This window comes from Gopherus evgoodei, chromosome 3 (assembly GCF_007399415.2).
Source record: "Gopherus evgoodei ecotype Sinaloan lineage chromosome 3, rGopEvg1_v1.p, whole genome shotgun sequence".
Taxonomy (NCBI): domain Eukaryota; kingdom Metazoa; phylum Chordata; order Testudines; family Testudinidae; genus Gopherus; species Gopherus evgoodei.
The window spans coordinates 1,847,752-1,875,726 of record NC_044324.1 but is presented as its reverse complement, the minus strand read 5'-3'; the positions used below and the strand labels follow the sequence as shown (position 1 = coordinate 1,875,726).

The window sequence follows — 27,975 nt, the reverse complement described above, 5'->3', positions numbered from 1 at the left end:
CTCTATGATCAACTGGCGGTGGACGCTCTGCCCTAGGCGTCTCTATGGCCTGGCGAGGTCCGTTTCCGGGTCAGGGCGGGGTTGAAATCGCCCCGCTCTTCGCCTCCCCCTCCCAGACCCGCCGAGGCCGCCGCAGCAGGAGCAGCAGCCGCAGCCCCTCCGCCCTCCTCCCGCCGCCGCCATCCCGCCCGCCCGTCCCGGCTCTCTCCCTTCCCCCGCCTCCTCCCACCCCCTCCGAGGGGGCCCCTCCTCCCTCCGCCCGCCCCGGAGACCCCGTCACCCGCCCTCCCTCCTCCCGCTCCCCCCTTCCCTGTCCCTGGGCCTACGGAGCGGCCGATCGGCCGGGCGCTCGGCCACTCCGCCGCCAGGTAAGGCAGCCGGCGCTTCTCCGCCCGGATCCCCGGCCTCGCGTAGCCCCGCTCCCCGCCCACCCCCTGGCCTAGCCCGGCTCCGCTGTCAGGTGAGGCCGAGGAGGCGCCCGCGGCCTAGTGCGGCCTACTCCGAGTGTGTGCGTGCGGCGGGGGGGAGGGGCGGCGCTGCTGTTGCGCACGAAGGAGGCGGTGAGAGGAGCAGGCCGCGGGGCGGGGGACAAGGGAGGAGGCCGCGGCCACGGGGAGGAAGGGAGGCGGCGGGGACGCTGCGTCACATGGCGGACGCCTGAGAGCTGGGCCGCGGGGCTGGGGGGGGATGGGCGGGAGGCGCCCGGAGGGGGAAGGGCTTTGGGGGGGGGATTGAGTCTGCCTGGTTGGCGGACACGGCGGGCGGGCGGCCTCCCCCTCGCCCTGTGCGCGCGCGGCTAGGCACGGGGCCCCGCTTCCTCGAGGCGGCGGCTCCGGATCTGAGCCCCCTGCTGCGCTCTGAGCTGATGTGGGTATGGCGTATTATGGGGGGGGGAGGCAGGAGTCGAGAGAGGGAGCGGAGCAAACACCCCCGTCTCTGGCGGGGGGGGGCAAGTAATGGAACTGGCGGGTGTCTGAGGAGGGATTGAGTAAATAACCGTCGATCGCCATTTGGGGCAAATAGTGCAGTGCGGGGAAGGGGGAATCGTCCATAGGGCGGAGTAGGGAGATTGAGGCGCAATATCGAAGGTAGCTTTTTTGCCCCTTTACTGCCCCCCCCGCCGCCCAATCCTAAAGTAGGGAAACTCAGACGAAGCAATAAGAGCTTAAAAGCTCCTGAAATCGGACGAGCTCAGATGGCTGTTCAGACTAAGGATTTATTTCGAGTGTTTACTAATTAAAAGAATCCCTTGCATATTTCAGATATATTGTGCAGGGAAAGATAAGCCAACTTGTAATACCCTCCCCCAAGGAGCAGGCCTACAATACCGTTTTAGATAACTTCTCGGGGGTGTGGGTGGGGGTGTTTACATTATAGTTTGTGTGGGGTAGTGGGGCTAATGGTAACGAAATGTTCTGGGGGAAGTCTCAAGGCTTCTGGGTCTGAGGAAACGCTGCCCCCCGCCCCCCATAAGTAAAATCTGGTTTTACACACTGAATCTTGCTCCTCTGTGCACTAGTAATGGTTGGAGATATCACTACTGACTGACTGCACTCAATCGCAGCTCCTAGTAGCTAGCAAACCTAGAGTCATAACATGAGAACTCAGAAGTGTCTTTTAAAAAAAAATCTGTTTTGAGCAGATGTTTAGTGCTGGATAATCTAAATTTCATGAACCAAAAAAATAACCTTTTTGTTTAGAAACCATTATGGGGAGGAAAAAGTTAACAAATTGCAAAAACCACTTGGTGAAAAGCATGTTAATGTTAATTTTTGGGAATTGGGTAGAAATGTACTAATTTTGTTGGTAGAAAAATTATTTAAATTCCTAATGGTGGTAATAAGGCCAGATGAGTCTTGTACTATCTCAATAAACTAGGAAGAAGTCTAATCATCTGGACTCAGCAAGGGATGGAGAATAGGAACTCAGTGGGTTCTGTTCTTGTCTCTGCCACAGACTTGAAGACCATCTTGTTCTTTGGAATTTTCCCCAACTAGGACATAGGGATGTAATGGGAATTTGTATATAGATGGTGTCTTGAAAATATGGGCCAAGAAACCTCTGAGGTCATAATAGAGAGTGAACACAGCCTTTTTCCTAGTTGTCTGTTTCCTTCATATAGTGTTAGCCTGGAAACAAGGCTCTGCTGCTGTAGAGCCCAGTTGGCAAGTCCTCATTTGGGACTGTAGGTCACAACTCTGCCAGTTAAGCTCGGGTTAGCTCTTCCCATGTTGGAAGTTAAACTTTAGCACCTCACTGCTTTGCCATGCTAAAGGCTCATCTGCACGCAGCTTGCATCAGTTAACTAAAATTAATTCTAAAGTTAAGCCAACAACTAAATTAACTGGTGCAAAGCCCTATGTGGGCATGCTTAAATTGGCTTTCAACTGGGTTATATCTCACTAGTATGTAAACTAGCTTATCAGTGTTAACCTCAGGGCTTGTTTGCCCATGAAATTATTGTGGAATAGCTAGTTATAAGAATTGGAGTGTTTGGTTTTGCTCCTGCCTAGCTTAATCCATTAAACTAAACTGGAATAAAATGTTCACACATGGATTTATTCTAGAGTAGCTGTTGCACTTTTAAATTCATACCCTACCCTCATCCAAATTCTTTTCAAAGTGTAGAGAAGTCCTTAGACTGGGGCAAACCATATACAAAGACTCCTGCAGGCTGAAGGGCAGGGAAGCAGGGAGGAGAATGGACACAGACCTCATCCACTGAAGCTGCTGCCTGCGCTGTGGGAGGGAGATGGAAATGGAAAGTGACAACTGATCTCTTTACAACCTTTGGTTTTGGAATCCAGGGGGTGGGGAGTTTAGGTTAGTTGCACAATACACTTGATTCAGCAGATCTGCTCAAGCAAACATCTCATGTAAGAATTAACACACTGGGAAACAGCTGAGCTTACTACACACTAGTCTCTAGCATACAAATAAATGCATGCAAATTGAGTGCCAAATGATCAACAATTGTAAATACACTCAAATCTGTTCCGACAGCTTGTCAATGCTGCTCAGTTAAGAGACTATCCACTCCTCTTGTCAGATTGAGCTAACCCTCTAGAGGAATAATCGTGCAGAGTGGCCTCACTATACTTCAGAGAGATTGTGAACCATGTAGAAAAGGGTGTGTCCTTAAAATGTTTGTTCCTTGTAAATAATAAAAAAAAAAGATGAACTGGGTGTTCTCAAAGCATGTCATGAGACATCCTCTCTTCTGTTATAGTTTCTATCCCCCAGCGACCAAAGATTTGACCACTGACAAAGCCTGACTTGTCAGAACACAGCTCAAGATGGACACCGGTGTTATTGAAGGTGGTTTAAATGTCACACTTACCATTCGACTACTTATGCATGGAAAGGTACCTGCCATATCATCTCTTTATACCTCTGGTGAAACTGGGTCGTAAGCAAATGTCTTGGAAACCCTTTTTGTCTGATCAGAAGATCCATTCCTATACAGAATGGGTCTTTTTGTTTTAACCCAATTAGAGTCTAGTAATTTAAATAATGCTAAATAAACCCAGCCTAATATTTCTTTGAAATGGCTCATTAGAGCCATTAGCTTCTTGATGCTGGGAACTTCTTGGCATGTGGTCTGTTCCTGGTAAAAGGATATTTTGTGACCGTTGGAGCAGAGTTTTTTGAAATCTCAATATATCAGTAAAGAAACTAGCAGAACTTCAGAGTGTGGGGGGCATCTGTTCTGTTAAACTCACAAGGTACAAGATACTAACACTTTGTATTGGGGAGGGATGAACTTCAAGCACTCTATAGAATGTTTATTGTCAATTTTATTTCCACTTTATACTGAGATTCATAGATTCCAAAACCATATAAGGGACCATTGTGTTCATTTAGTCTGACCTCTTCTATAACATAGCCCATAGAGCTTCCCCAAAATAATTCCCAGAACAGATCAATCTCCACTTAAAACTTGCTGGTGATGAGAATCCCTCGTGACCCTTGGCAAACTGTTCTAATGACTATTACCCTAACTGTTAAGGCATAATTTTTTTATGTCCAGTTTGAATTTAGCTTCTGTTTCCAACCAGGGAGCATTTTTAATCACTGCAGAGACACAAGTCGCTATAGAGACACAAGTGAGTTGGTTAGGAGAACAGTGAGACTTACCAGACTTACTAAAACAATCTCCTATTGAAAAGTTGCTACGCTTCACACTGGTCTTGATCAGTAAGGGAAAATTTATGCCATTAGCTTGTACCCATGTTGTCTCTGAACCTATGTCCTGTAATCTTTAAGAACTAACTAGTGCCTTTATCCCCTTTGCAGGAGGTTGGGAGCATCATTGGGAAGGTAAATGACTAAATTTAGTCCTTATTTTACTTTATTCTTATCCATGCAGTTCAGTAACACTAACAGTCTCTTCCTTTTCTCTTGTCATCCCCTACAGAAAGGAGAATCTGTAAAGAAGATGCGTGAAGAGGTAGGTTCTGGGAGCAGGTGGCCACAAACTGGTCTTTAAATCAGTTGAGAGAAACTTGGGTGGAATAATACCAGATCTTGGGGGCCCCTGTACAAAGTCTTAAGCAGGGATTCAACAGTTGCAGTTGTATTGGCAGCCAATAAGCTCATTGTGGGCTGAAAGGCTTCTGGGAAATGTAGTTCTTCTGACCAATCTCAGCATCTATCTAGCAGATAGAAACTAAGATGGCTGCCCAAAAGAGCAGAGCAAAGTGAGAGGTGGATTTCATGATATGAAATAGAAATTATTTGTGTTGTAGTAGCACTTAGGGATCTCATTGTGCTAGGCACTGCACACAGGTAATGGAGTTATCGACTGTTGTAACATTATCCACTGCCCTGCCAGCCCAAGTGGAACTGCTGCATGGTGTCAGTCCCATTAGCGTAGCATCTCTGCTCTTTACATTCACTTTGTTCCTCCAGAGTGGTGCCCGCATTAACATCTCAGAAGGGAACTGCCCAGAACGGATCATCACTCTTGCTGGACCGACCAATGCCATCTTCAAAGCATTTGCTATGATCATTGACAAACTGGAAGAGGTGCGTGTTTCTTCTACTTACTGGTCTCTAGCCCTGGAGTGGGTCCTGGGAATGATCAGAGAAGTACCTAATTGCTTGTATGCCAACTAGAGTAAAGACTTTGGCTAAACCCTTTTTAGATACAGATGCACTGTTCTAGCCAGCTAGAATTACTGCAGTCAACATATTTCGAATCTGGAACTCTTGAGCAAACTCTGCTTGATTCAAATGCAGTGTAGCTAAAGTTTGGGTGAAGGGACTGTCAACACAGGGAATGATGTATCCCTGCTGTGATGTAGCACATGGAGAGAAAGGGAGGCATGGATCATCTGTGGGTTACCTGTTCGGCCCCTGGCACAGGCTGCCCTAACTAGCAGCCTTGATGTATTGGGTCACTTTTATGGGTGTTCAGAATTACAAGGGCGTAACATCAGGCCTCATCTGCTTCAAAATCACCTGTATACATGAACTGATGCAGTTGCAGAAGCCTACTGTGGAGATGAGACAGTGTTTCCACTGCACCTAGTATGGGTCTGTGGTGTACTTAGAAGGAAATAATGAGCCCCAGTGTGCCTGAAACACTAGTCATGAGCAACATGAATTGAGGCCACAGATTTAGGCATGGGTTATAGACTTCAGCAGTGCATCTTCAGCCCTGTGTTACCATGCTGGCTTGAACCTCTGGCATTCCCCTTCTGTACCAGGACTGAGCCCAAGAACTGTATCAGAATCTGGCTAGCTAACATTCATTGCGGGGGAGATTACGGCTGTTAAGCGAGCAGTTTTACATCCAAGAATCCAGCTTTGTCCTGGGAATGCTGAGCATGTTCGGAATTTGGTACTGTGATCATCAAATCTGGTGGGCTGCCTGGTCAATAAGCTATTTCAGAGGGTATAATACTCCTTCCTTCCAGTAGACTGAGTAAAGTACTGTCTCACAAGGCTGCAAGGTCTCTTCCTGACACCTAGTGACCTGAAGCAAAAGGCTTTGATGGCTCACATGAATTTAGCCTAGTCGGTGGAACAAATGTCCTTCAGCAGGATGGGAGGCTGCCAGCTCGGAGGCTGCTGCTTAAAAGCCAAATGTCAATGCTTAGCGGTTTCTCCACAGCCAGATAGGCTCTTCTCCTCTGTTTGTTTAGTAGTGTCCTTGCCTGGGCTCTGCACTTGATGTGACTTCTGCTTTTGAGATCCAGTGCCCAAGTCAAACCATGAGCCTGCAGCCAGTAGCTGCGTGTCAGTAACCTGAGAACGCTGGCCCCATGCCTGGGATAAGGCTCGCTTTGCAAAGCCTGAGCTGCTGCCCTTGAGCAGTGGAAATGTCCCACTGTCAGCAGGATGGGAACATGCAGCTCTAACATGGTGGCTGCTATTAAGCATAACTTGACAATCCTAGGAGCCAGTTGTGTGCAGCTGCAGTGATCAGATTAATAGAGAAGGGAGCAGATGACTGGATTGCAGGGCTAGAACTCCACTGTGGAGTTTCTGGTAATGCAAACTGAGAAATGAGCTTCAGAACTTTTTTAATTTCAGACCCCTGAGATTGGGGTGAGCTCTGGTAAAGCTGTGGCCTCCTTACTGCTGCTTTCCTTGCTGGCTCCTCTTTGCCTACTGTCCACAAACAGCAGCTGTTATATATAATAGCTGGTAGGTTAGCTATTCAGAGGCTGTTTTTGGACTAGCCAGTGATCTGATCCCATATCATACTCCATGTAGCTTCCTGCTGGACTAGAATCCTTATCTGCAGGGTTCACAACACAATAGCAGCCAAGCTCTTCTATCCCCTGTAGCTTTGAAGCTGTAAACCTCTTGATTGTAACTATCTGAATAACTAGGTGCCTCTGTATACATGTATGGAGTCCTCTTGATGTTCCTCTAAGGAACATTGGGGTCTGTGGGAGCAGCTGATCTCCAGCTAATATAGGAGAGTGCTTTAGGGTTGACTTGGAAACTTCCTGGCAGCTGCTATAAAGGCACATGAATTTATTCTTTGTCCTTGTTGTTCCTGTTGTCTGATGCCCTTATGCAGAGCAGGAGAATGGAGTTCCCAGTTAGGTGGAGTTTGTGTTGTAATAGGTTTTAGCCACTACTTGGTGACTATACTGTTAGACTAAGCAGGGTGTCATGGACTTCAAGGCCAGAAGCAACCATCATAATCATCTTGTCTGACCTAGGTCACCCACCCAGTCCTGTAGGTGGCCCATAACTTCTTGCTGAATTACTGAAGTCATCACATTTTGATGTAAAGACTTCACATTAGAGTCCACTATTTACTCTAGTTATAACCAGCAAGTGACCCATGCTGCAGAGGAAAACCCCCAGACCTCTGCCAATCTGACCAGGAGAAAATTCCCCAAATGTGACAATCAGTTATGCCCTGCACATGTGGGCCAGCCTCATTAGCTGGACACCTGGTCAAGAATTCTCTAGTAGCTCAGAGGACTCCTTACCTAATGTCCCACATGGCCCACCTCCAGTGGCTGGAGATGTCACTATAGGCAATCTCATCATACCACTCTCTCCATGAACACATCAGCTTCTGTCTTAAAAGCAAGTTAGGTTTTTTCCCCCAACTACTCTTTCCAGAACTTCACTCCTCTGATGGCTAGAAACCTTTGTTTAATTTCAAGCCTAAACGTACTGATGTCCAGTTTATACCTATTTGTTCTTGTGCCAACATTGGCTCTGGACCTAAATAATTCCTCTCCCTCCCTGGTGTTTATCCCTCTGATATATTAATGGAACAATCCAGTCTCCCTCAGCCTGTGTTTTGTTAGGCTAAACCAGGGGTAGGCAGCCTGTGGCACATGTGCCAGAGGTGGCACGTGAGCTGATTTTCAGTGGCACTCACACAGCCTGGGTCCTGGCCACCAGTCCAAAAGGCTCTGGTGGCTCTGCATTTTAATTTAATTTTAAATGAAGCTTCTTAAACATCTCAAACCTTATTTACTTTACACACAATATTTACTTATATATTAGACTTATGGAAAGAGACCTTCTAAAAACATTAAAATGTATTAGTGGCACACAAAACCTTAAATCAGAGTGAACAAATGAAGACTCAGCACACCGCTTCTGAAAGGTTGCCGACCCCTGGGCTAAACAATTCAAGTTCCTTAGTCTCCAGGTCTACTCTGATCAGTATTGGATGGGAGACCTCCAAGGAGAACCTGGGGTGTTGTCTGGAGTGTTTGGAGATTGCCAGTGCCCGAACATGATGCCTCACAACGGTAACTAAAGATCCCATGGTGCTCCTTGCAAAGGCAGGTGTCTATCCTAACTGGAGTTTAGCCTAAATTACACTGTCTCCCTACACATCTCCCAGCGGTTTCAATAGGGTGTCAGTTTCTTGAACTGTACCATTGCTGTGAAATGGCTTCCCTGCTGCACCTCAGGCATGGGTGATCCTAGTTTTTAGTACAGGGATCCTGCTTCTCAGAGTACAGGGCACTGTACTGTGTAATCTGATGGTGGACTGAGATTGGGTAGACTAGCAAACTTGCTAAACGTTGCCGTCCCAAGGCATCCCTCTGAGTAACTCCTTATCCTTTTAGGACATCAGCAGCTCGATGACCAACAGCACAGCTGCCAGCAGGCCTCCTGTCACCCTGAGACTTGTGGTACCTGCCAGCCAGTGTGGCTCCCTCATTGGAAAAGGAGGCTGCAAGATCAAGGAGATAAGAGAGGTTTGCACCTTCTGACTCTGACTAGTCTTTTGTGGGTTGGATCTTGCTTTGAAGAGGAGTTCAACTCCAGTAGTAGCTGCAGTTCAACAGGAGTGTTCTCTGTAGAGGCATCTTTTCGCTCCACCCTCCCCATGCCATAAGTGCTGGGTTGAATACTACATAGTAGAGACTTGGCATCATCCTGCCTTGAAAAGCACCTTATTTTTAGTGCTTGTGAAACTGAGCCCAATACAGTGACTGGAGCCAGGCATAGTGGAGTCAGGTGTGGTTAAAGATCTCCCCTCCCCTCCCCTCCTCCCCAGCTCTGCTTATGCACCCCAGTCCCAGCCTGATTACTTGAACCCTCCTTTCTAAAGCAGTGGGAGGGAGAGTTGGCCTAGTTGGTGCAGGGGAGTGGGATGCAGGACTCCTAGGTTTCAGTTCTGAGATCTGCCACTTGCTTGATGAATGACTAACTAGCTTAACCTGTCTGTGCGTCCACTTCCCCACCTGCAGAATGGGGCCGAGGGAATGTGAGGATTAAGGTTGTCAAGCATGCATGTGCCACCTAATGCTGTAAACTGCCAGGTCACAGACACCAAAGAGTTAATTCAGTTCAACGTCACTGCTCATAGACAGACTCAACTTGCACATCAAGGCAAAGTTTAGCTTTAGCTTTAGCTTTGTCTTGGCCCTGGGGTTCTGATGGCTGAAGTATTCCAGCCAGGGCTAAACCACTTTAATGAGGCTGTGCGGGGGAGGGTAGAACTGAAAGCATGGGGTTGGCTGCTGCTACTGGATACCATGAGATCAGAGTGGCGTGCCTGACTCTCTATTTTTAATCTTTAAACTTTAAGAGCACGGGGGCGCAGGTCCAGGTGGCAGGAGACATGCTGCCCAACTCGACTGAGAGAGCTATCACCATTGCTGGGATACCGCAGTCCATCATCGAGTGCGTCAAACAGATCTGTGTGGTCATGCTGGAGGTGAGCTGCAAGGAGCTGCTAGCTTCCTTTGGGGGGGGGAGGCAGACAGGTTGGCAAAGGGGCACCTGAAATGCCTATTCCATGTCTCTTGCCCCTCATGCTTTCTAGGAAAGGGCACGCTAGATGCCATTAGCCTTGTATTTGGACTCTGGCTGACAACCTTATTAAATATGAACTGAGTGGGACTCTCCTCCCTGACTGCAGAGAAACTAGTCCTGCTTGAAATGGTGTCTGGGGCCTTGCAGGGGCAGGAGAGGAATCGCATATTGGTTTAGGGTCAGTCTGTGGCTTTCAAAGTGAAACACAGAAGCATTCAGTTAGGACAGACTTGCACATACCAAGGTTAAGATGAGCTTGTCAAGAAGCTGGTCGTTTAGGAGTCCTTGGCTTTGCCTGACTGTGCCAGTCAGACAGGTGGCACCACAAAGCAATCATCATGGCTTCACCGCATCAACCAGAACTTTTTACTCCCCAGGCTAGTGCCTAATACCGTGGCTGACTCTGACACTGGGATATTCCTGTTGCAGCTTCTCCTCTATGCTGGCTGGGTGTCGTGACATAGGCACCAGGGCAGTAAGGAGGGAGAAGTGAATTGCTGTTTGTAACTAGCAGCTCTTACCCAGAAACTGAACCGCCTGAGGCACTGACAGGACTTTTAGACCATTCCAACTCCTAGCAGGCTGGTTTCTAAAACTCCTGATCACGGCATTTCCTTAAAGTGTGGGAGTAGAAAGTAGAGGCTTCATGTTTAAGCATTTGGGAAAGTCCTTAGCTGTAAGTACCAGTGAGTTTCTCTGGAGTCTAATCTCTTTCCTCTTCGACTCTCCTGTAACCCAGTCTCCCCCGAAGGGTGTTACCATCCCATACCGACCCAAGCCATCCAGCTCTCCGGTCATCTTTGCAGGCGGTCAGGTAAGGCCCTTCCTCTACTTGCTGGGCATAGGGTGCGGGAGAGACGGTGACCTACCAAGTTGCAACATTGCCAGCACACATCAGCCCACTCTGCATGCTTGTCAGCCACGCTGCCTACCTGGCCAATATAGAGCTACTTCTGCTGCTTTGGTTGGATTCTTCTGGAGGCTGCTCTGAACATTCAGCAGCCTCTTAGCTTCCAGTAGGAGTTGGACACTGAGGAGCAGAAGGGGTTATTGTAGAAGGGGCAACGAGGTTCAGGGGAAACAGTTTTTAAGCTTGGTGCCAGAGTAGCCAGTCCAAATCCTGTATGTGGCATTCAGACAAACTGCCACAGCTTGAACTTGTAAATACAAGATTTACCTCTTCTGTTGGGGGCATTGTTTGAAATTTGGTGTTAGCTGGGTGGCGAGCCTTGATATCCAGCAGAACGAAGCATTAATATTTCCGACCGCCCATTGGGGAATGAGGGCTAAGGCAGACTTCGTAATAGAACCAGGGAGGAGGGAGGATCTTCCCAGCTCCACCAGATTATGCAGGAGTCCAATTCTGAAACAAGCAAGACCACTGGTGTCTTAGCCATTTCTGTAACAAGTTGACTCTGGCGGGCACATCATCAACTTTAGCACCATGCCTCCAGGGACTCATGTGGATGGTAGTTAAAACATGTCATGTATTGGGCATACTGTGCCAGGCATGTGACCGTATAGTTGAGTGCTCGCTATGGCTATGAAGCAGGGCATTGTTGTGGCTGTTACCAGTAGCACAGGCCTTCTAACAAGACAGGGTGGTGTGACACCTCTTATCTCTAACATCAGACATTTCAAAACCATGCTTGGAAGAATCCCATTCAGGTAGATTCTGTGATTTCAGTCACTTTGCTGTTTCAAACTTGTCCTGCAGATAATTCCATTTGAGTACTTTGGCCACCAGTTCAGGCAGACAGTTGTGTGAGTGGTCAGGGTGGATGTGGCCTTGGGAAGCCCCAGAATCCCACTTCCTGAGAATAATACACTGGAGGTTGCTGGGATTGTAATACTTGAAGGATTGCACTTCAACACAGTCAGCGCCTCCACACTGGAAAGGGTTCCATAAAGCAAATACAATACCAGAGCCTGTAGCAGTTACATAGTTTAAATAAAAAAAATCCTTCCATAATGCCTGGGGCTTTCTTGCATGAGGCTTATACAGATAGTGGTGCCTGTAGGTAAATACAGTGAAGTAACAGGTAGCAGCTGCATAGTAAGACAGGAGCTCTTCCCTAGAACCAGAGCTACATGAGAATATGCCATGTGTTGGGATAGCCTGCTGTTCCCCCCCACAGCAGTCTGAGTTTGGGAGCAGTTCTGTCATGTTCTTGTTCCTCGCTTTGGTCCCTTCCCTTTCCTCTCCATCCCCTATTCAGTTCCCTACTCTCCAAGGCTTTGGCACCTGGTTAGGCAGCTATCTGCCAGTGGAATGGCCCGTGGGAGGTGATTGGAAGATATTGTGGCCCAGTTCTTTGCCTCTTGCAAACAGAGGACTGTATTTGCGGTTAGCCTTGCGGCATGCGAGTGCCCTGCCACTAGAGCAGTGAGGAGCAGGCTCGTTTGTGGCTGCATTCTTCCCCTGGCTCCACCATGCGCACCCAGCGCCAGACGAACATTCGGACTGGCTCCCTGGCAAGCTCTGTGGTGGTGTTCGTGCTTTTTGGTGGCAGTGATGCTTAACTTGCAGCTCAGAGTGAACCGTGAGTTTTGTCTAGCACAGGGTCAGCCCTCTAAACCAGAGTAATTTCTGTGTGAATTTCGTATTAGCGGAAGGTTTTGGATTGACAGCCCTGGAGACTGAAGTCCTCTAATTTATCCACAGGACAGGTACAGCAGCGGCAGTGCAAGCTACCCCCACACCGCCCCATCAATGTGCCTCAACTCTGACCTGGAGGGACCACCTCAAGAGGTGAGAGGGGAGTTCAGTCTCCATGGCCCATTCAATCCTTGGCCTCTCTGAGACTGCCAACAAGGGTGGCAAAAATTGCAGTGGCTTTTTTGTGCTGTGGACTCCTGTCCACTGGGACCTGGATTAAGGCCACTGGCCTCTCCGCACAGGCCACCCAGCAGCCAGTGCATGGCAACAGCTTGATCAGTTCCAGCCTGGGCTGCATTTCTTGCAGTGACATGGAAGTGAGAAGTCCTCCCTTTAGCCAACCAGTCCCTGCTCAGTGACTGACCCTCTGTGGGTAGCTTCAGTAGGAATCTGAACTCTGGTTTTCTTCCCCCTTAATCTAAAAATACATGGAACCAGCAGGTCAGCCTCTTGCCTCATTCTCCTGATTGCCTTTTGCATCAGTTAGCATTAGCATTACCTTCAGCTGTAGTGTATCCAGTGCTGTTTTTAGGTGTGTGGAGTAGTGCGAATTGAAAGTGGGGTGAATGGAGTTTTTTCCAAAAATCCCTTCAGAGTCATGGCTATTGAAGGGAATAAAGCTTTCCCTTCTTTGGGGGTGGGTGGGGGTGTATGTGCAGGGCAGGAGGGTTAGAAGCACTGTCTGACTCTCCACTACACACTCTACATCTTCACCAAGAAACCAACCCTTATTCTCATGTCTGACTCTTCTTGGGTAGGGGGGCAACACACCAGATCATCTCCCTCTCCTTATTCCACATATGGCCAATTCAAGTAACAGCCCCTGCCTGTTGCAGCATTATGTCCCCTTTGCCGCCCTCCCCTCAAGAATTCTCCACTTTGGCTTTCTGGCTTCCTGGCTAGTTGAAATCTGTCTGTCACTGGGTGGCTGTCCGATGGTTTTTAATAGGACTGTTTTCCTCCTTTTGTAGGCCTATACCATTCAAGGACAGTATGCCATTCCACAGCCAGATGTAAGTTTTGTTTACACTTCTTGTCTTCAGATCCACCCCTTCTCCCTTCCAAAATTTTTCCGTGCTTTCTCAATGCTAGCAGTCAGCTCGGTCTGAAATCAAATCTGATCTTTAAACCAAAAAACCCTCAAATTTATTTGCACGTCCTTCAGTCCATTTCAAACTAATCTAAAATCTATCCCCCTTTCCTCCCAGCGTGTGACACATACACACAGACACCCTGAGCCTGGTGCTTCACACAAGCTCCAGCTCTCTCCTTCTCTAATTTGGCACAGAGCAAAGCCCGTAAAGAGAAATCAAAACAAAACAAACAGCATGGTATACTGTCATTGTGGTTCTCAGGGCAGGGCATGGGACACCTGGTGTAGCAAGCTGGTGAGGGGGAGTGGCAACTGTCTCCATGTGATGCTAAATGCATCAAGTTATCCATCTTTTCTGCTGGGGTGGCTGCAGGGCAGGGGTGATGAGTCTCCAGGTGGAGGACTGGCTAATGCTGGGCCTGAAGTAAAACATCCCTTTTTAGCAGAGCAATGAAGCTGTTATACTCTAGCTGTCCTGGTGTCCTAACTTGCTGTGTGAGCATCTCCCTTCTACCTGTCACTCTTCCTTATCGCTTAGGTGCAGAGTTAGGTGGATGTGCTCCTGACTTTCTAGAGGCGGGGTTAATGAGAGGCTGATCTCTGCTCATGGCATATTTTAGAGCAGGGAGGGGCTAGGGCAGGGAAGAGGTGGCTAGAAACAGCTGGACTACTAGGAATTAGTGTTCAGGGGATGGGGAGGATATGGAGGCTAAACACTGACTCTATCCTGGTCTCCCTTCATAACGTACCTCTACCTTCCAAATGCTTGACAGACCCCTGCATGGTGTGTGAGGCACCACTGCAATCCTGTCTGTTTATCTCACCTGTTTGTGCTTGTCTCTGGAGCGTTCCTGTTGTAATTACTGCAGCTGTCCTCAATTAACCAGGGCACTTGGGACTGGGTGTTGGCTTTCGCACCTGCAGTGCTTTCCTCCTCCCTTCCACGCCCATCTCTGCACAGGGAAAGCATTGCTTACCCAGCTCCTCTGCCTCCAAGGGGGTGGGCCTCTTGGGTGACTCCATGTCTGTTTTCTGTTTCATGTGTACTGACTCCTGGACAGGTTGAATCTGTGAAATGCCTGACACCTGCCTTTTCTCTCTCTCCCTCTAGCTGACCAAGCTGCACCAGTTGGCAATGCAACAGTCACACTTTCCAATGTCTCATGGCAACACTGGATTCAGTGGTATGGAAATTCACTATTTCTTCCGTACACTAGCACAGGCCTAAGCACAGCCCACGAGTCACCGCTTAGCCTCACTGTAATGCAACCTCATGGTTTAATCTTCACTAGTGTCTTAGTGTGTCCAAACCAGGTAACCATTCTGCCAAACATCTCAGGTTGACCCTATGATTAAGTGGGGCAGCTTGAGTGCTAGATGGGCATAAAACAGGCAGGGCCTTCATGCTGCTTCCTTCACCCCATCCTCTGCAGCTCTGCCAGTGCACCTCACTTCTGACCTGCTGCAACACCCTCTCCCCTCTGGCTATTCCAGTCCTGAGCAGTCAACTGCTGATTGTACCGAACGTGTCGTTTGTAATATGGCTAAGATGTCCATTAAGGCTTTAGGCTGAGACCACCAAACTCATTGTCACTTGTATCTTAACAGGCATTGAATCCAGCTCTCCAGAGGTGAAAGGCTATTGGGGTAATGATTAAAAAACAAAATCTGTAGTATTCTATTGTGTATTAATACTGGTCAGTCTCGTTTGCCTTTGGGGAAAAGTTGTCAGCAACGTACACGGGGCTAAAGGAGTTTGGGAAGGGATATAGATAACTGACTGGCCTGATAGCACTTTGTTCTTCCCCTCCCCACACAGCAGAAGGCCAGCTGGAATCTCTCCAACAGACCAGAACTTCCTGGAATGATCAGTGTCTGGCTAACCCACCCTCTAGAAAGCTGTGGGCTTGTGGTGACTTCTAACCTTTTCCTCCCCAGGAGGAAAATTTCCATAATTTGTTGCTAGACTGGATCAGGTCACTAGTTTTTCACCCCTCATCTCTGGTGGCAGATCCTGATGCTTCAAACCACTCCTGGTGGTGCACCTGTCCTTCATGCTGTACTGGCCATGGTGGGGAGAGCAGGGTTTGCTTTTCTGGCAGTCACTGTGATCCCTTACATCTGGAGGCCTCAAAGCCTTACTTATTTCAACACAGGATATAAAAGCAAGACCCTAATGGGGAGAAGAGCTTGCAGGGGGTTAGTGATGGCCACAGCTGGCAGTCAACTGGTTTGGACGGACTCTTCCTTTAGCCTTATTGGAAATGGGGGCATGTAGGGAGGGGCCTTTTGAGGGTGAGATTTGGCAAGAGTGTGCTTTGCCCCATCTGTCACCAGACTGACTCCACATCAAGCACCCAGCTAGCTGGAGTAGTGTCACCCTGCTGTGCTGTCCTGGGGAGGGGCTGCATTGCACTTCCAAAGCTGGCAGTTGAGGGAGGTCTGGTTCCAGCAGGCATGGGAGCCGCATAACTGACTGGAGCCCATGCAGCTAGTGTGCTGCTCTGTGACTGTCCTGATCGGAAGAAAGATCTGTGGTGGTACATCTTGGGGACTGTTTGGGGGGGTAGGGTTGGAGTAACTTCTTACAGCTTGCTCTTCCCTTCCTGTTAAACCGGCTTCAAGGTAGCAATGATACCAGCAGGAAGTGCTGGCTTGACTGGTCAGGTGTCTGTTCTGCACCAGGACACCCCACTGCCTTGTCTTAACCGTGTCCTGGTCTCTTCCTGTCTTTTTAGCAGGTTTGGATGCATCTGCTCAAACTACTTCTCATGAACTCACCATTCCAAATGATGTAAGTATCCCACAGGCAGCATCTTGGGGATCTGCAGCTGGCAGAGCAGGTCAGGATCCATACTGGGATCTGAAAGCAAATGGCTTCCATTCCCCAGAGCTGTCTTGCAGAATCTTCCATTAGAAGTGGAATGTGCATGGCTGTGCATTTCCTAGCACTTACCCTGGCCAGCTGTACAAAACCGCAAACAAAATGAACAGGCCTCTGACATCAGTGCTTCTAACATTCTCTTGATACAGGTTGTTCCACAGCCCTCAGGTTAGTAGGAGGGAGGTATCATGTCTAAAGACACAGATGATACCTCTGCTCCAGCTGCCCCTGCATCCCAGGCATCCCCTGGTGTCTAACCTATGTCCCCTGAGGGTCCGGCACCCATTCTAAGGTAACACAAGAATGGTGATCTCTGCAGGGGGATGCATACAGTGTAACTGCTGTGTTTGCAGGGAACAGCTAGTTGAAACTGTTACTAATTGGAGTCCATTACACCTTTCTCTTGCAGAGTATAATCTTCTCTCCAGAGTGGTTATTCCTTAGTCTAGCCCCAAAGCAGGGGTGCTATTAAATGGCTTTTGTGGCTGCAAGACTGAAAAATAGCACTTTGTACAGCTTCACAATTAACACACCAAGGACAGGAGCGGTTGGCAAAACAGATAAATGTCAAACTCTCACATGTGACTAATAGCTAAAGCAGGAGCCTGGGAATTGGGATTTGTGGTTTGGGGGGAGGGGGAGGGGACTTACCTCACTGCCTGTCTTATCTGTAAGATGGCGAGAGTTATGCCCGCTGGAGGGTGGAGGAAGGGGAAGGAGGGTGTCCTCAGGCTTAGTACTGAAGACATAAGGATGTTAAACCTTACTCTCAGCTGACCTAATTTGTAACTAGAAACACTTTCTCCCTTAGTTGATTGGCTGCATCATTGGGCGTCAAGGCGCCAAAATCAATGAGATCCGCCAGATGTCTGGGGCGCAGATCAAGATTGCCAATCCAGTGGAAGGATCTACTGACAGGCAGGTTACCATAACTGGATCTGCAGCCAGCATTAGCCTGGCCCAGTATCTAATTAATGTCAGGTAAGTCTCTGAATGGTAGGTTGTTTAAGTGCATGTGGGGGTGGAGCAGCATGACTGAAGTATTCTGCATTCTGAACTAGGGCAGTGTCAATATGTTGTGTGCTAACCTGCCTGGATTGTAGCTCTCAGGAGCAGTACCCCTCCTTGTATTGCCGAGGGTGTAAGTAATACAAGTACTTACGTCACTGACTTTTCTGGTGCACCATTCCTTCCTCCCCTGTAACTGCTGGAGAATCCAGCTCTCTTGCTTCCCATGATGACATTTTCTTCTAGAATGTGGAAGGCTTAGGGCTCCAGCAGCTTCAGGAAAATATCAGATTAACCCAGCTTGGCTAATGTTGTCCTAACAGACCCAGTTATTCCTTCCCATAAGCCAGGCTGGGATATACTCAGGGGAGGACCAAGTAGCTGGAGATACAGGAAGATTCCTCCTGTGTCTTGTGGCAAGCATAGAACTGATTAGTCTGATCATAAATTTTATTGTGCTAATGTATTGAGTCAGCTTGGTAATGAGCTGGTCAAGGAAATCTGTTATGGGGAGCTGTCCTGAGCTGTACACACACATTAGCAGCAGTTCTTGGCTAGCCGCTTTAAAAGAAGAACAAAGGAACCAGTGCTGCTGCTGTGGTATTTGCTTCAGTTTGAGATCACTGCACAGCTCCTTATTGTGCTGATGGCTACTGGGAGAGGCCTGTGCATTAGGAACTTCCCTGCTAATGCTTCACTCCCTGAGCTGCCATCGGTAACCACACTAGCTTCGAGCTGCTGCTGAGGTCTGCAGTTGTCAGGTGGCAGCACTCACTGCAACATATGACTGCTGCAGGTTTCCGCAGGCTTCGTCAAAGAGCTGAGCTGGCACTTGGCCCTCTGCAGCTCTCTAAAGCATTAGCTTAATGGAGAACTCAGACTTCCCTAATTAAAAACCTAGGGCAGAGCAGCTGGGCACACGTGTCCTAGATTCCCTCCCATGCAGCCTCCTGCAGCTGTATTATGCTGCAAACTAAGAGCCAGGCTCAAGCCTAGGATCTGTAGCTACATAGGTCTAGGGCCTAGCTCTGACTTACAGGCTGAAACAGTGAGGTCTGGCAATGCTAAATTCAGACACTGGCCCCTGCCAGGCTTCCATAGACTGTCTTTTGGGCACTCTTCTTTTAGTCAACCACAGTAACACATGGCACAGCTTTATCTCTGGCCCCAGCTTGTACTTGCTACAACTCTGGCATGGAATAGGATCCTCTCCTATAGGAACTAGGTGTTCAGACCCTGTTTGAAATGGTTCCCTGCCCCACCAGACCTTTCCTTTTGGAGGAGATTTAGCAGCTGCTTCTTTACATTGGTAGCTTGTGTGGGTTTTTTGCTTGAGAACAAAGGTCCAGGACTTAAATACCCCAGTACTAACCCCTACCTATAGTGTGACCTCCCAGCTCTCTTGAAGTCAGCGGGAGTCTCTTCACAGACTTCAGCAGGGCCAATATTTTGCTCTGTGTCCAGGCTGACTTAGATTGCCAGGCTGCACAAGAGCTAGGGGCATTCAGCTTCCTTGGGGAAGCAGCACTTGTTGCCGTGAGCTGTGGTACAGTTGCAGATGCCCCAGTGAACAGTGCGTTTAATTGATCCCACTCTGGTTGGGCCAGGGATGGATTTGACCTGAGGTCTGAGCATCAGTAAAATCCACTCTTTGGTAATGTAGGACTCAAGTTAGTCAATTGGCAAAACAGGATTACAGATATTAAAGCAAGCAGTTCTAAGGCTGTGTCTTTAATGGTGGTTAGACTTCGGTTCTCAGGACTTTAACTAGTTAAAGATTCGTGTGTAGTTAGTGAGTGGCCTATAAGGTGTCTTTCCTTTTCAGGCATACTCTGGTTATCTATGAAAGTGGTTTCTTTGCATCTTGAACTGAAAAATTCTAATGAGCCAAAAACACGTGGCTTTTGTCTGTCTGCCACGGGAGCAAGTCTCTGCTGGGAAGCCTGCTCTGTTGCAGTGCTTCTGAAAACCTTGCAGGGTGTCAACTGTCTCAGATGAGAACTCACCAAATCCAAAACAGCAAAACTGGCTTTGCTGGAGCATATTGGCAAATGCAGACATAATTCCCTTCCCATAGCTGTTTCTGTAGGTCAGTTTTAGATTGAACATTGGTTTTTAAAGGTGGTCAGTACAGAGTGCTGTGCTTAATGTTGATGCCAGACCATTTAGAGGTGGGATTGATTTCCACTGGTTTTCTGTGAAAGGAAAAAGGCTGACTTGATTTTCTTGCTAGCTTTTTCTGTTGCTCAGTCAAGCAAAAAAATGCCTTTAGGCCACTTCTGTTGAGATTCCCAATTTTCTTAAAATGATGATGCCTTCTGAAGAGTGCATTGTATTTTGAACCTAAACGGTAAATCATTGATTGTAGACTTAATTGAAGTTTTCAAAATACTTCTGAGGCCTTACTAGAAAAGGATTCAACATGATCCCAGCTCCTAGAAGCTACATCTGGACAGATGTAAGATTCTAGTATTTCAATTACTTTAACTAGCTCTTAAGGCCAAAAGGGACCACTGGGATCAGCTAATCTAATTGCCTGCGTAGACTGGGCAAAATCCTATGGCCCAATGATACCTGCATCAAGCCAATAACTGGCCGAACCAGAGAATATTTCTAGTTATCATGGGAAGTGGCTTAGTGTACAGGGCTTGCTCTGCATCTTTCAGTTTTAAACCAGTTGACTTTTCTCCTGCCTTGAGTACAGTACAAATCACTTAGACTCACACTTGCATTTTAGACTTAACTTTTAGCCGGGTGCTAGCTGTGCTGGATGCTCCAAGGCTGTAGAGGAGACTGAGCTGCTTTAGCTAGAACCCTGAGTGGATGCCTCGCGTTTCCAGGCTAGGGTCATGCTATTTAAGCTGTTTGTCTCCTGTGCTTTTTTGTGGTGTTCCCATCCACCCACCCACCTTTTTTTGTTCCTTTTTCCTCTGTTACAGTTTAGAAAGCGCTAAACCCTCCTCCCAGACAGCCTCCGTCACGATCCCCGATCACCTCAGCATCAACCTCTCTCAACCCTCCACCCCTTCTTCTTCTTCCTCCTCCACCACCACCCCCTCGCTTGCGACAGCAGGGGTCTCCGACGCACCCTCCAGCCTCCCCAACCCTCTTCCGACCGCCCCTTGTGTCTCCAGTCTGCTTGGCATGAAACCCGTCCCTCTCCTGGCTCTAAATGTTGTGTCTGCTGCTAAGGGTGCCTCCACCACCTCAGCTGTGCCATGTGTTACTAACAAACTGAAAACGGAAAAACAGAGATTCTCTCCTTATTGAGTGTCTGCTTGTGGCCGTAAAGGAACAGCAGATTGGTGTCAGCCTGGGGATTCCGTAGAGGAGCCTTGGAAGAATTTTTTTACTTCAAAAAAGTGAGCTTGTGATTTCTTAGAATGGAGTTTTTTTGCTGGTGACCTTCAGTAGGTCGAGAGACAATTTAACAAGTATCCTAAAGTCCTGGAGTCTAGTGATCTGTTTAATTCCTTGATTTTTATGTAGTTGTAGCTGTTGCTTTTAGTAGCTTGTTTGCATTGCTACATAAAGAAAATGTGATAGGAGGGTCTGTTTAATGAATAAAATTCTCAATTAACTGCATTTTGGTTAAGTTGCTGAAGAGGCTGTTCAGCCAAGCCTGTCTCTTTGATGTCTGTACTTGTAATAAAGTTGCCACAGAGTATCTGCTCGGCTAGCTGATGTGTGCTGGAATGGAGAGGGGGGCCAGCAATTACACCTCCCCATGTGATAGGGACAAATCAGCTGTGCACCTGACAATTGTCAGCATGCCCCTTGACCTCTGGCCAGACTCTCACAATGCTCAGAGTTGAGCAATGAGAGCAAATGTGAATCCCTGCCCCTGTGCTGGATTAACATGGCCTCAGAGGGATTCCTAGACTGCCTTAGACTCCTAATCAGTACCATGAGGAAGATATGCTCATATTCAAAGGCACGGAGCTAAAACTCCTAAATCCTCCTCACCTCTTTGTGAGGTCAGCAGTTAAGCACCCCCGCATAGTTTGAATTGCCATTGGTCATTGAAACAATTTGTCTAGAGCAGTGATTTTGAACCATTTCATTTTCAGACCCCTAAAATTTTGAATGGCAGTGCAGACATCTTTGGGAACAGTAGACCCTGTCTGCAGACCCCAGATCGAGATTGAAAACCACTGTTCTAGAGGAATCCTACCCTAAATTCCCCCAGCAGCTCTGCTCACACCCCCATAGAGTAGAGAGTGGCTCTGGGAGGCCTGGAGGTTCAAGCCACAGGATTCCCCCCACCCCAGACAGAACAGAAACCAAACAAGATCGTGCTAATGCTAAAAAGAGTGGTACAGCTGGAGCCATTCAAACTGCTGCTCAGGCAGGGCCAACTCCACCAGTACTGGGTTCTAAAAGTTAAGTAAAACACAGCTGCTTCATTCCTCATGCTGTAGAGGGACTACAATGGCCTAAAGCAAGTAGTCACTTCTCAGGGCTGGTTACCTGCCTTTCTAGTCAAATACCAGATACTACAGTACCACAACCAGCTGTGGGTTAAAGGCCTTGTGCCTTTAGACCCTAAAGGCACCAGCTGTCCCAGAGTCATTTCATACCTGTATGCACTGGGCGATCCAGTCTGGAAACAGCTGTTGCACATCTCTGGTCTCTTTTGAAATAGAGATCTGACCTGGGACACTCCTTCCCTGCAGGTGCACACCACCTGCCTTCCCTGGAACTGGAAATGACCCATTAGCATTCCTCCTGCTCTGTAGGTTATTGGTTATCCCAGGGCAGGGAGGACCAAAGTGGCTGTCTTTATGCTCCTTCTTGCGAGGCTATTACTGGTGCTGACCCAGTGGCCCCTGGCCTGTTACAGTAGTTCAGTGAGTCTTGCTCCTGTCAAGTGAAAAGTGCAGAATTCCTTCCCCCCGCTGGGCCCAGGACACCTGTTCGTTAGCCTGGGGCTACCACACTTAACTCTTCAGAGGCTGGCTTTTGGTGGGTTCTCTGGCACTTTTGAAACTAAACCCTGAGGCAGCCATGTGACTCTGACCAGTGCTGCTTGGAACTTGCTAGATTGTCATGTGACTAAAAGTGGAACTTAACATAGGACGTGGGGGAAGGGTTAGGGCACAGTCTGGAGTCCAGTGTGCAGCTGCCTATGAGACAGGTGGGATTGGCTTGATCCCATTGGTAGGAACAGTTAATGGGCTCCCTGGATCTCCAAACTGCCCTGCTGAGCCCTTCATTCTTGACTAGCACAAATCCTCTGGTGGTTTTCATTTCTGCAGTAGTTTAACTCTGAGCTGTAATTTACATTGTTCTGTGATGTAGTGTAACCACATTAAGTAAAGATTATCCATTCTTTACCCAGCTTCAGGCCTGTAGAGTCTGTTTTTATATGGTGTGCTGGAAAGAATCTTAGTTGTGAGTCTGGCTGCTCCCACCTCCCTTCTGCTGCCCTGTCCCAGGCTGGGTGTCCAGCTTCTGCAATGCAAGTTAGGCAACAAAACAGGGGCAGGGGAGCAGACGAGGGGTGTGGAGGTGACTTCTGTTGTCTGCTGTTGAATTGTTCTGACCGTGGGCAAGTTACTTATTCTCCTTGCCCTCACCTCCCCGCTCCGTAAAACTGCTAGTGCTGCCTTTAAGTTGCAGGTGAGAGGCTCAGCCGCTGTGTGGGCGGTGGGAGGGCTGGTGAAGAGCAGACCTGCTCTGATCAGGACTGAACTCTGGGAGGTTCTGTCCCACATGAGCAAGAGCTTGGGGTCTGACTGAGGGTTTGTTAGCCAGATGTGCTGGGCTCTGAAATTTGGCCCTTAAGGGGTCCCCTCTGGGCAGGGGGTTGTCATACACCTGGGGTGAAAGAGGGCCAGATTTGGAGCCCTCAGTCCTGGCTTCTGTCTGAGACCGCTGTGGTGCAGGGAGCTGCTTCCTCTTAACACAGCTTTCCCAGGAAGCTGGCAATTCCCAGCTGCCCTTTCCAGGTACATGAACTGCCTTGAATTCTCCTGTTAGCAGAGACCAGGTTCTCCTGTCCTGCTGGCTTGAAGGCAGCCTCCAGTTGTTTCTAGCAGTCAGACTACAAGGTTCCTTCACACATTTGTGGAGACCCTGCTGATCGGATCAAAGTTGGAGGCCAGAATCTCATGGGGGATCCCTTTGTTTCCATTCCAGATGTCATGTAGCAGAGGGAGAAGAGTAGCTTGTCCAAAGGGCCCCAAGGAAATGCCTTAGCCTGTAGGTGCCAATTGCCTGCCAAAAACTGGGTGGGTCTCCACCAGAGCAGCCTAGCAAGGCCCTGCCACTGTTCAGGGTCCGGGTCCTCTCCCCCTACATTAAGGGCCTGTCCCTGGAGACTAGCAACCTGTCTGTGAAATACTTGTATTGAGCATTTGGAACAACACCGGGGAACTTCCCTTCCCTTGAGACCCAATGCTGATGTGACTGGACAGGGCAGCTCCGCTTTGTCTGCTTCATAGTTAGATTTATCTTCGACAGATGTGGAAAAAGTACCACATCTCTTGTACACCCCCTGAAGTACAAAAGCCTGTCACAGTAGCGTGCAAGGTCTGGACTGAAGCGTTGAATATCCTGGCTGCCCCTTTATTGAAAGGGAGGCTAATCCTAGTCCCTGAGGTGGGGACTGTGGCTGTCCAGTCTTCTTTCGGCATGGAGCCATCTGCATTCTTTGGCCAGGCCACTCCACTAACTAGTACTAGCATTGGAGACTGGCACATGTCAGACCAAGGTAAGTTGCCTGACTTAGGTTATAACTTGACTGGCTAAAACTATGCTGCACCCAGGCCCCTCACAGGAAGGGGTGGGGATGTGAGTTAGCTGGTTCCACTCCAGGCTAGCTCCAAGTGGTAATTCCTGGTGGCAGTTTTTACTCCATGGCCACATCTTGTGCCTCCATAGACTTGACTTGAAAAAGATGGCAAACCAGTGACTAAAGCCCTGCCCTGACCAAAGGTGGTGGGAGACCTTTGCCCTGGACACTAGGGGAGGAACTTGTACCTGTCAAGGAGTTTTGCTGGCTTGTGACAAACTGAGGGTCTGCCCCTTTTCCCTGTGGAGCTTGGCTCAGACTTGACAGGAATAAGCTGCTGCTGCAATGACTCTGATAGACCAAGGCCGAAATATTAAGCCCTGGTGCCTCAAGTCTGGTACCTAACTTAAAGTATCCTGATGGTTCAGAGATGCTGAGCCCCTGTCACTTTGACAAATGCCTACTGACATCAAAGTCCTGTGTAAACATCCCTTTCTAGCTCCTCCAGCTGCCAGGCTGGAAAATGCGGTGCACCTCTCTTCTCAGACCTGGTGGTAGAATCTGCAGTGGGGGATGGTGGGTCTCTCTTTGCAGGGTGGGGAATAGGGAGGTGTCATTGTAAACTTGCTGTAGGGATAGAGGCAGGCAGATGCTCTAGGTACAGAGGTGGTCTCTAGCAGAGACCTACATCCAAGATCACTTCTAGATTGGACTTCTGGCTGCTGGAAGAGTTTCCCCACTCTAGTCTTCCAGGGCTCAACATGGGACAAATCTCCTGTGCTGTTAATTCCATGTTAAACTTCAAGGACCCACTTCTAGGGAGCCTACAGTCACCCTGTTGCTGCTAATCAGCCTAGCTGGAAAGTGCTCACCAGTGGCCCAGGGATGCAGTTGGCTAATGCTACCCCCCTCAAGCACCTCTATGGGGGAGGGACTTAATCCAGTGGTGCTAATCTCCCTCCAGATGTTCCTTTCTTGATTCCCTCTAATGCAAATCAAACCCACATGCAGGTTCAAGTCTGATGGGGGCCAGGGGCTAGTTTGACTCCCTGGTGACCCTAACATGTGCCCAGGGTTCAATCCTGCAAGATAGCTTACTCTTGGGGAAGGCTGTCAGGGACCCTCTGCTGTCACCAGGGAGTCTGGAATCCAGTGCCATCTCTGCTCTTTCAGAGGAAGGAGCTGCTGCTGGAGCATGGCCCAGTCTCTTGTCATTCTGTAACTGGCCACTCAATACAGTTGTTCTTGAGGCAGTTTTGGTGCTTTGTCAGGCTGCCTCAACCACATGGTCTCCGTGCATCTCCAGGCAGTGCTGCAGAACAAACCTCAACGTGCCTGGTCATGCAGCACCTAGCACAACAGGACCTAGGGCTTCTGGGGGCTGATGGTGTCAGGCTCCCAAGAGCCTGTTACTTAAGCACTAACACCCAGCATCGACAGCTTTGGGCTAGACTCTCAAACAGCTCTCGCAGGTCCCAACATGTTCTCTTGAAAGTGCCCGAGTAGAGCCCAGCTTTAACCCTCTAGAGTTGACCTGGTGTAGGTTGGGGCTGTTGGATGTAGCTGGGTGGGAGATGTTGCATCCTTGAAGCTCATGCAGTATCCTGGGCAAAGTCTGTATTAAATGTCCCACCTCTGCTTTTTTCCAGGCTTTCTTCGGAGACTGGTGGAATGGGAAGCAGCTAGGACAATGCAAATGGCCTCACTCATTACCCCTTCTGCTGTTCATCCCCATGATCCATCTGTGTAGTTTCTAAGCAGTCAGATTCCAGGTTTTAACTAGTTTGTAAATTTCAGTTTCTACACGCTTTACCCATCCACTCATGATTTTTTTTTAATTACAACATTTTAATTCCTTTCTCTGTTCAGCTGTTAAAATGCTGAGATTCATATCTTAGTTTTATAAGCTTTCCCTTTTTTGGCTCATGAAGTTTTGTTTGTCATGAAATGTAAGAGTGGAATATTAATACATTTCAGTTTAGTTCTGTAATGTCAGGAAATTTTTCAAAAAAAATAAAAAGATGGACTGGAGCTTTTTTCCTTGTGAATAGAAACTGGTTGATTTTTGTTAATTGATCTTCCTTGTCTGACTGTCTTTTTTTTTTTTTTTTTTTGTTGGGCCATTTGACTGTAAATGATTCATTCCCACAGCGGAGTCCTGTGCTGTCATGTCAGAAGCCAGGAGTTGTGCACTGCCACTAGCTCCTTTCAGCTTACCTGGCAGATCTCAGCCTCAAGGGGTAGGAGGATTGGATCTAATCACTCCTACCTCAGACTGGTGCTAACTCCAGATTCAGCTCTCACTTACTCCAGAGCTAGATGGCTGGAGGTGAGACCCAAAGGCAAGTCCCAGCCTGGCAACTGCTAAAGAATCCCCTCCAGGGCTAGACCACACACTGCATACTCACTCCCTTCCTCTTGAGGGTGGGGTGAGGCCAGAGGGCAAGGCTTCCTCTCCCAGACAACATTGGTTTTAAAGGGTGAGGTGTGGCCTGGGCCCAGCTCAAACAGCCTTGTGCTGGCAGTTTCTGGGTGGTCTATCTCCATATATATTCCTTATCTCTCATAGAACTGGAAAGGACCTCAAAGGGTCAGAGTCCAGCCCCCTGCTTTCACTAGCAGGATCTAGTACTGATTTTGCCACAGATCCCTAAGTAGCCCCCTCAAGGATTGAGCTCAGAACCCTGGGTTTAGCAGGCCAGGGCTGAAACCACTGAGCTATCTTCTTTCCTCCCCCCCACCCCCGTTCTTTGGGGCCAAGGGCACAGGCCTTACTACATTCACCTTCGCCAAGAACAGTGCTAGACTTGCCTGCCCCAGCAAAGCACAAGAATAAAATGCCAAAGCTCTGGGACTTCTGTCTTCAGCCTTCCTGAAAATTAGCTTGGGAGCCTGATGCCCAGGCTAACCCCTACTTGAGCTGCAAACTGTGGCACAAGGCAATTCAGGGCCAGTGAGGTACCATCCTTCCCAGCCCTGCTGCATCAATAACACAACTGCCAGCACTTTCCATACAAAATGATCTTTAATTGAAATTGGCGGTGTCATTACTCATCTAGCAGTGGTAGAACCGTACAGACAGACTACATCCAGCAGCTATCTTACAGTGATGTATGTCACAGAGGTGTAGAGAACAGGTATCCCAACTGGTCAAGGTATGGCTTTGCCTGGGAGTGAGAACGTGCCTTCCACAGGAAGAATGACAAGTGGGGTAGGATGGGAGCACCCCAAACTCTATCGTCTCTCCCCCTCCAGGATAGGGGTTGGGGGTGGCAGGGGAGAGAAGAGTTTTGTGATAAAGACAGTGGGCTGGAGGGAAGAACTTAGCTCTCTGGAAAGCACCTGTGAATGGGGATTTGTGGGGGAGGGCTGCAGGCAAGAGGCTGAAGACTAAATGTCCAGCTGGTTTCCTGCTCATCAGATCTTCCCCATGCAGTGCTCAGTGTTCTATGCACCTTGCAAATGGAGCTGAGTTCTCTCAAAATCCACCAAGTGGTGTCCCCCTGGAGCTGCTCGGAAACCTTCCTCCACCCCAGAGTGCTAGAAAACTGCCTGTGCACAGAAAGCTGCTGTACAGAGAGCTTTGTGCACAGCCAGCAGCCTACATGGCAACTGGGTTACAGGTCTGGCTGCCTGCCCCAGGGGCCTACAGGAATTCCTCTTGCCTGCAATTGTTGCAGCCACGATGGAAACAGCCTTGGTGCAGTTCTTGCCACCTACCCTGTGCAAGAGCACAGCCGGCTGCTGCTGTCACCTGGCACAGCTTAGCTCTACCCTGATAGAGCTTTCTTAGCAGCCAGCCTGCCTGGAGAGCCTAGGGCAGGGCTGTGCACCTGCTG

The 27,975-nt window shown here is 48.7% G+C and overlaps 1 protein-coding gene across 14 annotated transcripts; it reads left to right on the top strand.

The window, feature by feature from the left end:
* Window positions 1-249: 249 nt before the first annotated feature.
* PCBP2 (poly(rC) binding protein 2) lies at window positions 250-26,180 on the top strand. Of its 14 annotated transcripts, none has more exons than XM_030554448.1 (15): window positions 250-368; window positions 3,230-3,365; window positions 4,297-4,320; window positions 4,418-4,450; window positions 4,912-5,028; window positions 8,562-8,693; window positions 9,530-9,658; window positions 10,496-10,570; window positions 12,422-12,508; window positions 13,387-13,428; window positions 14,620-14,692; window positions 15,117-15,155; window positions 16,250-16,302; window positions 17,204-17,373; window positions 25,786-26,180. In XM_030554448.1, the coding sequence occupies exons 2-15, from the start codon at window positions 3,297-3,299 to the stop codon at window positions 25,820-25,822; spliced, it is 1,080 nt and encodes a 359-aa protein (XP_030410308.1). In that variant the 5' UTR covers window positions 250-368; window positions 3,230-3,296; the 3' UTR covers window positions 25,823-26,180. The 14 variants fall into 14 exon arrangements, with proteins under 14 accessions (XP_030410308.1, XP_030410307.1, XP_030410321.1 ...); XM_030554447.1 differs by having other exon boundaries at window positions 16,247-16,302; XM_030554461.1 differs by lacking the exon at window positions 25,786-26,180 and adding an exon at window positions 20,340-20,762 and having other exon boundaries at window positions 16,247-16,302.
* Window positions 26,181-27,975: the final 1,795 nt, after the last annotated feature.

Excerpts from the sequence above, each read along its gene's own strand:
- PCBP2 (XM_030554461.1), top strand. The coding sequence starts at position 3,297 with ATGGACACCGGTGTTATTGAAGGTGGTTTAAATGTCACACTTACCATT. Across the intron at positions 10,571-12,421 it reads TCATCTTTGCAGGCGGTCAG|GACAGGTACAGCAGCGGCAG; the intron begins GTAAGGCCCTTC and ends ATTTATCCACAG. Across the intron at positions 15,156-16,246 it reads AGAGGTGAAAGGCTATTGGG|CAGGTTTGGATGCATCTGCT; the intron begins GTAATGATTAAA and ends CTGTCTTTTTAG.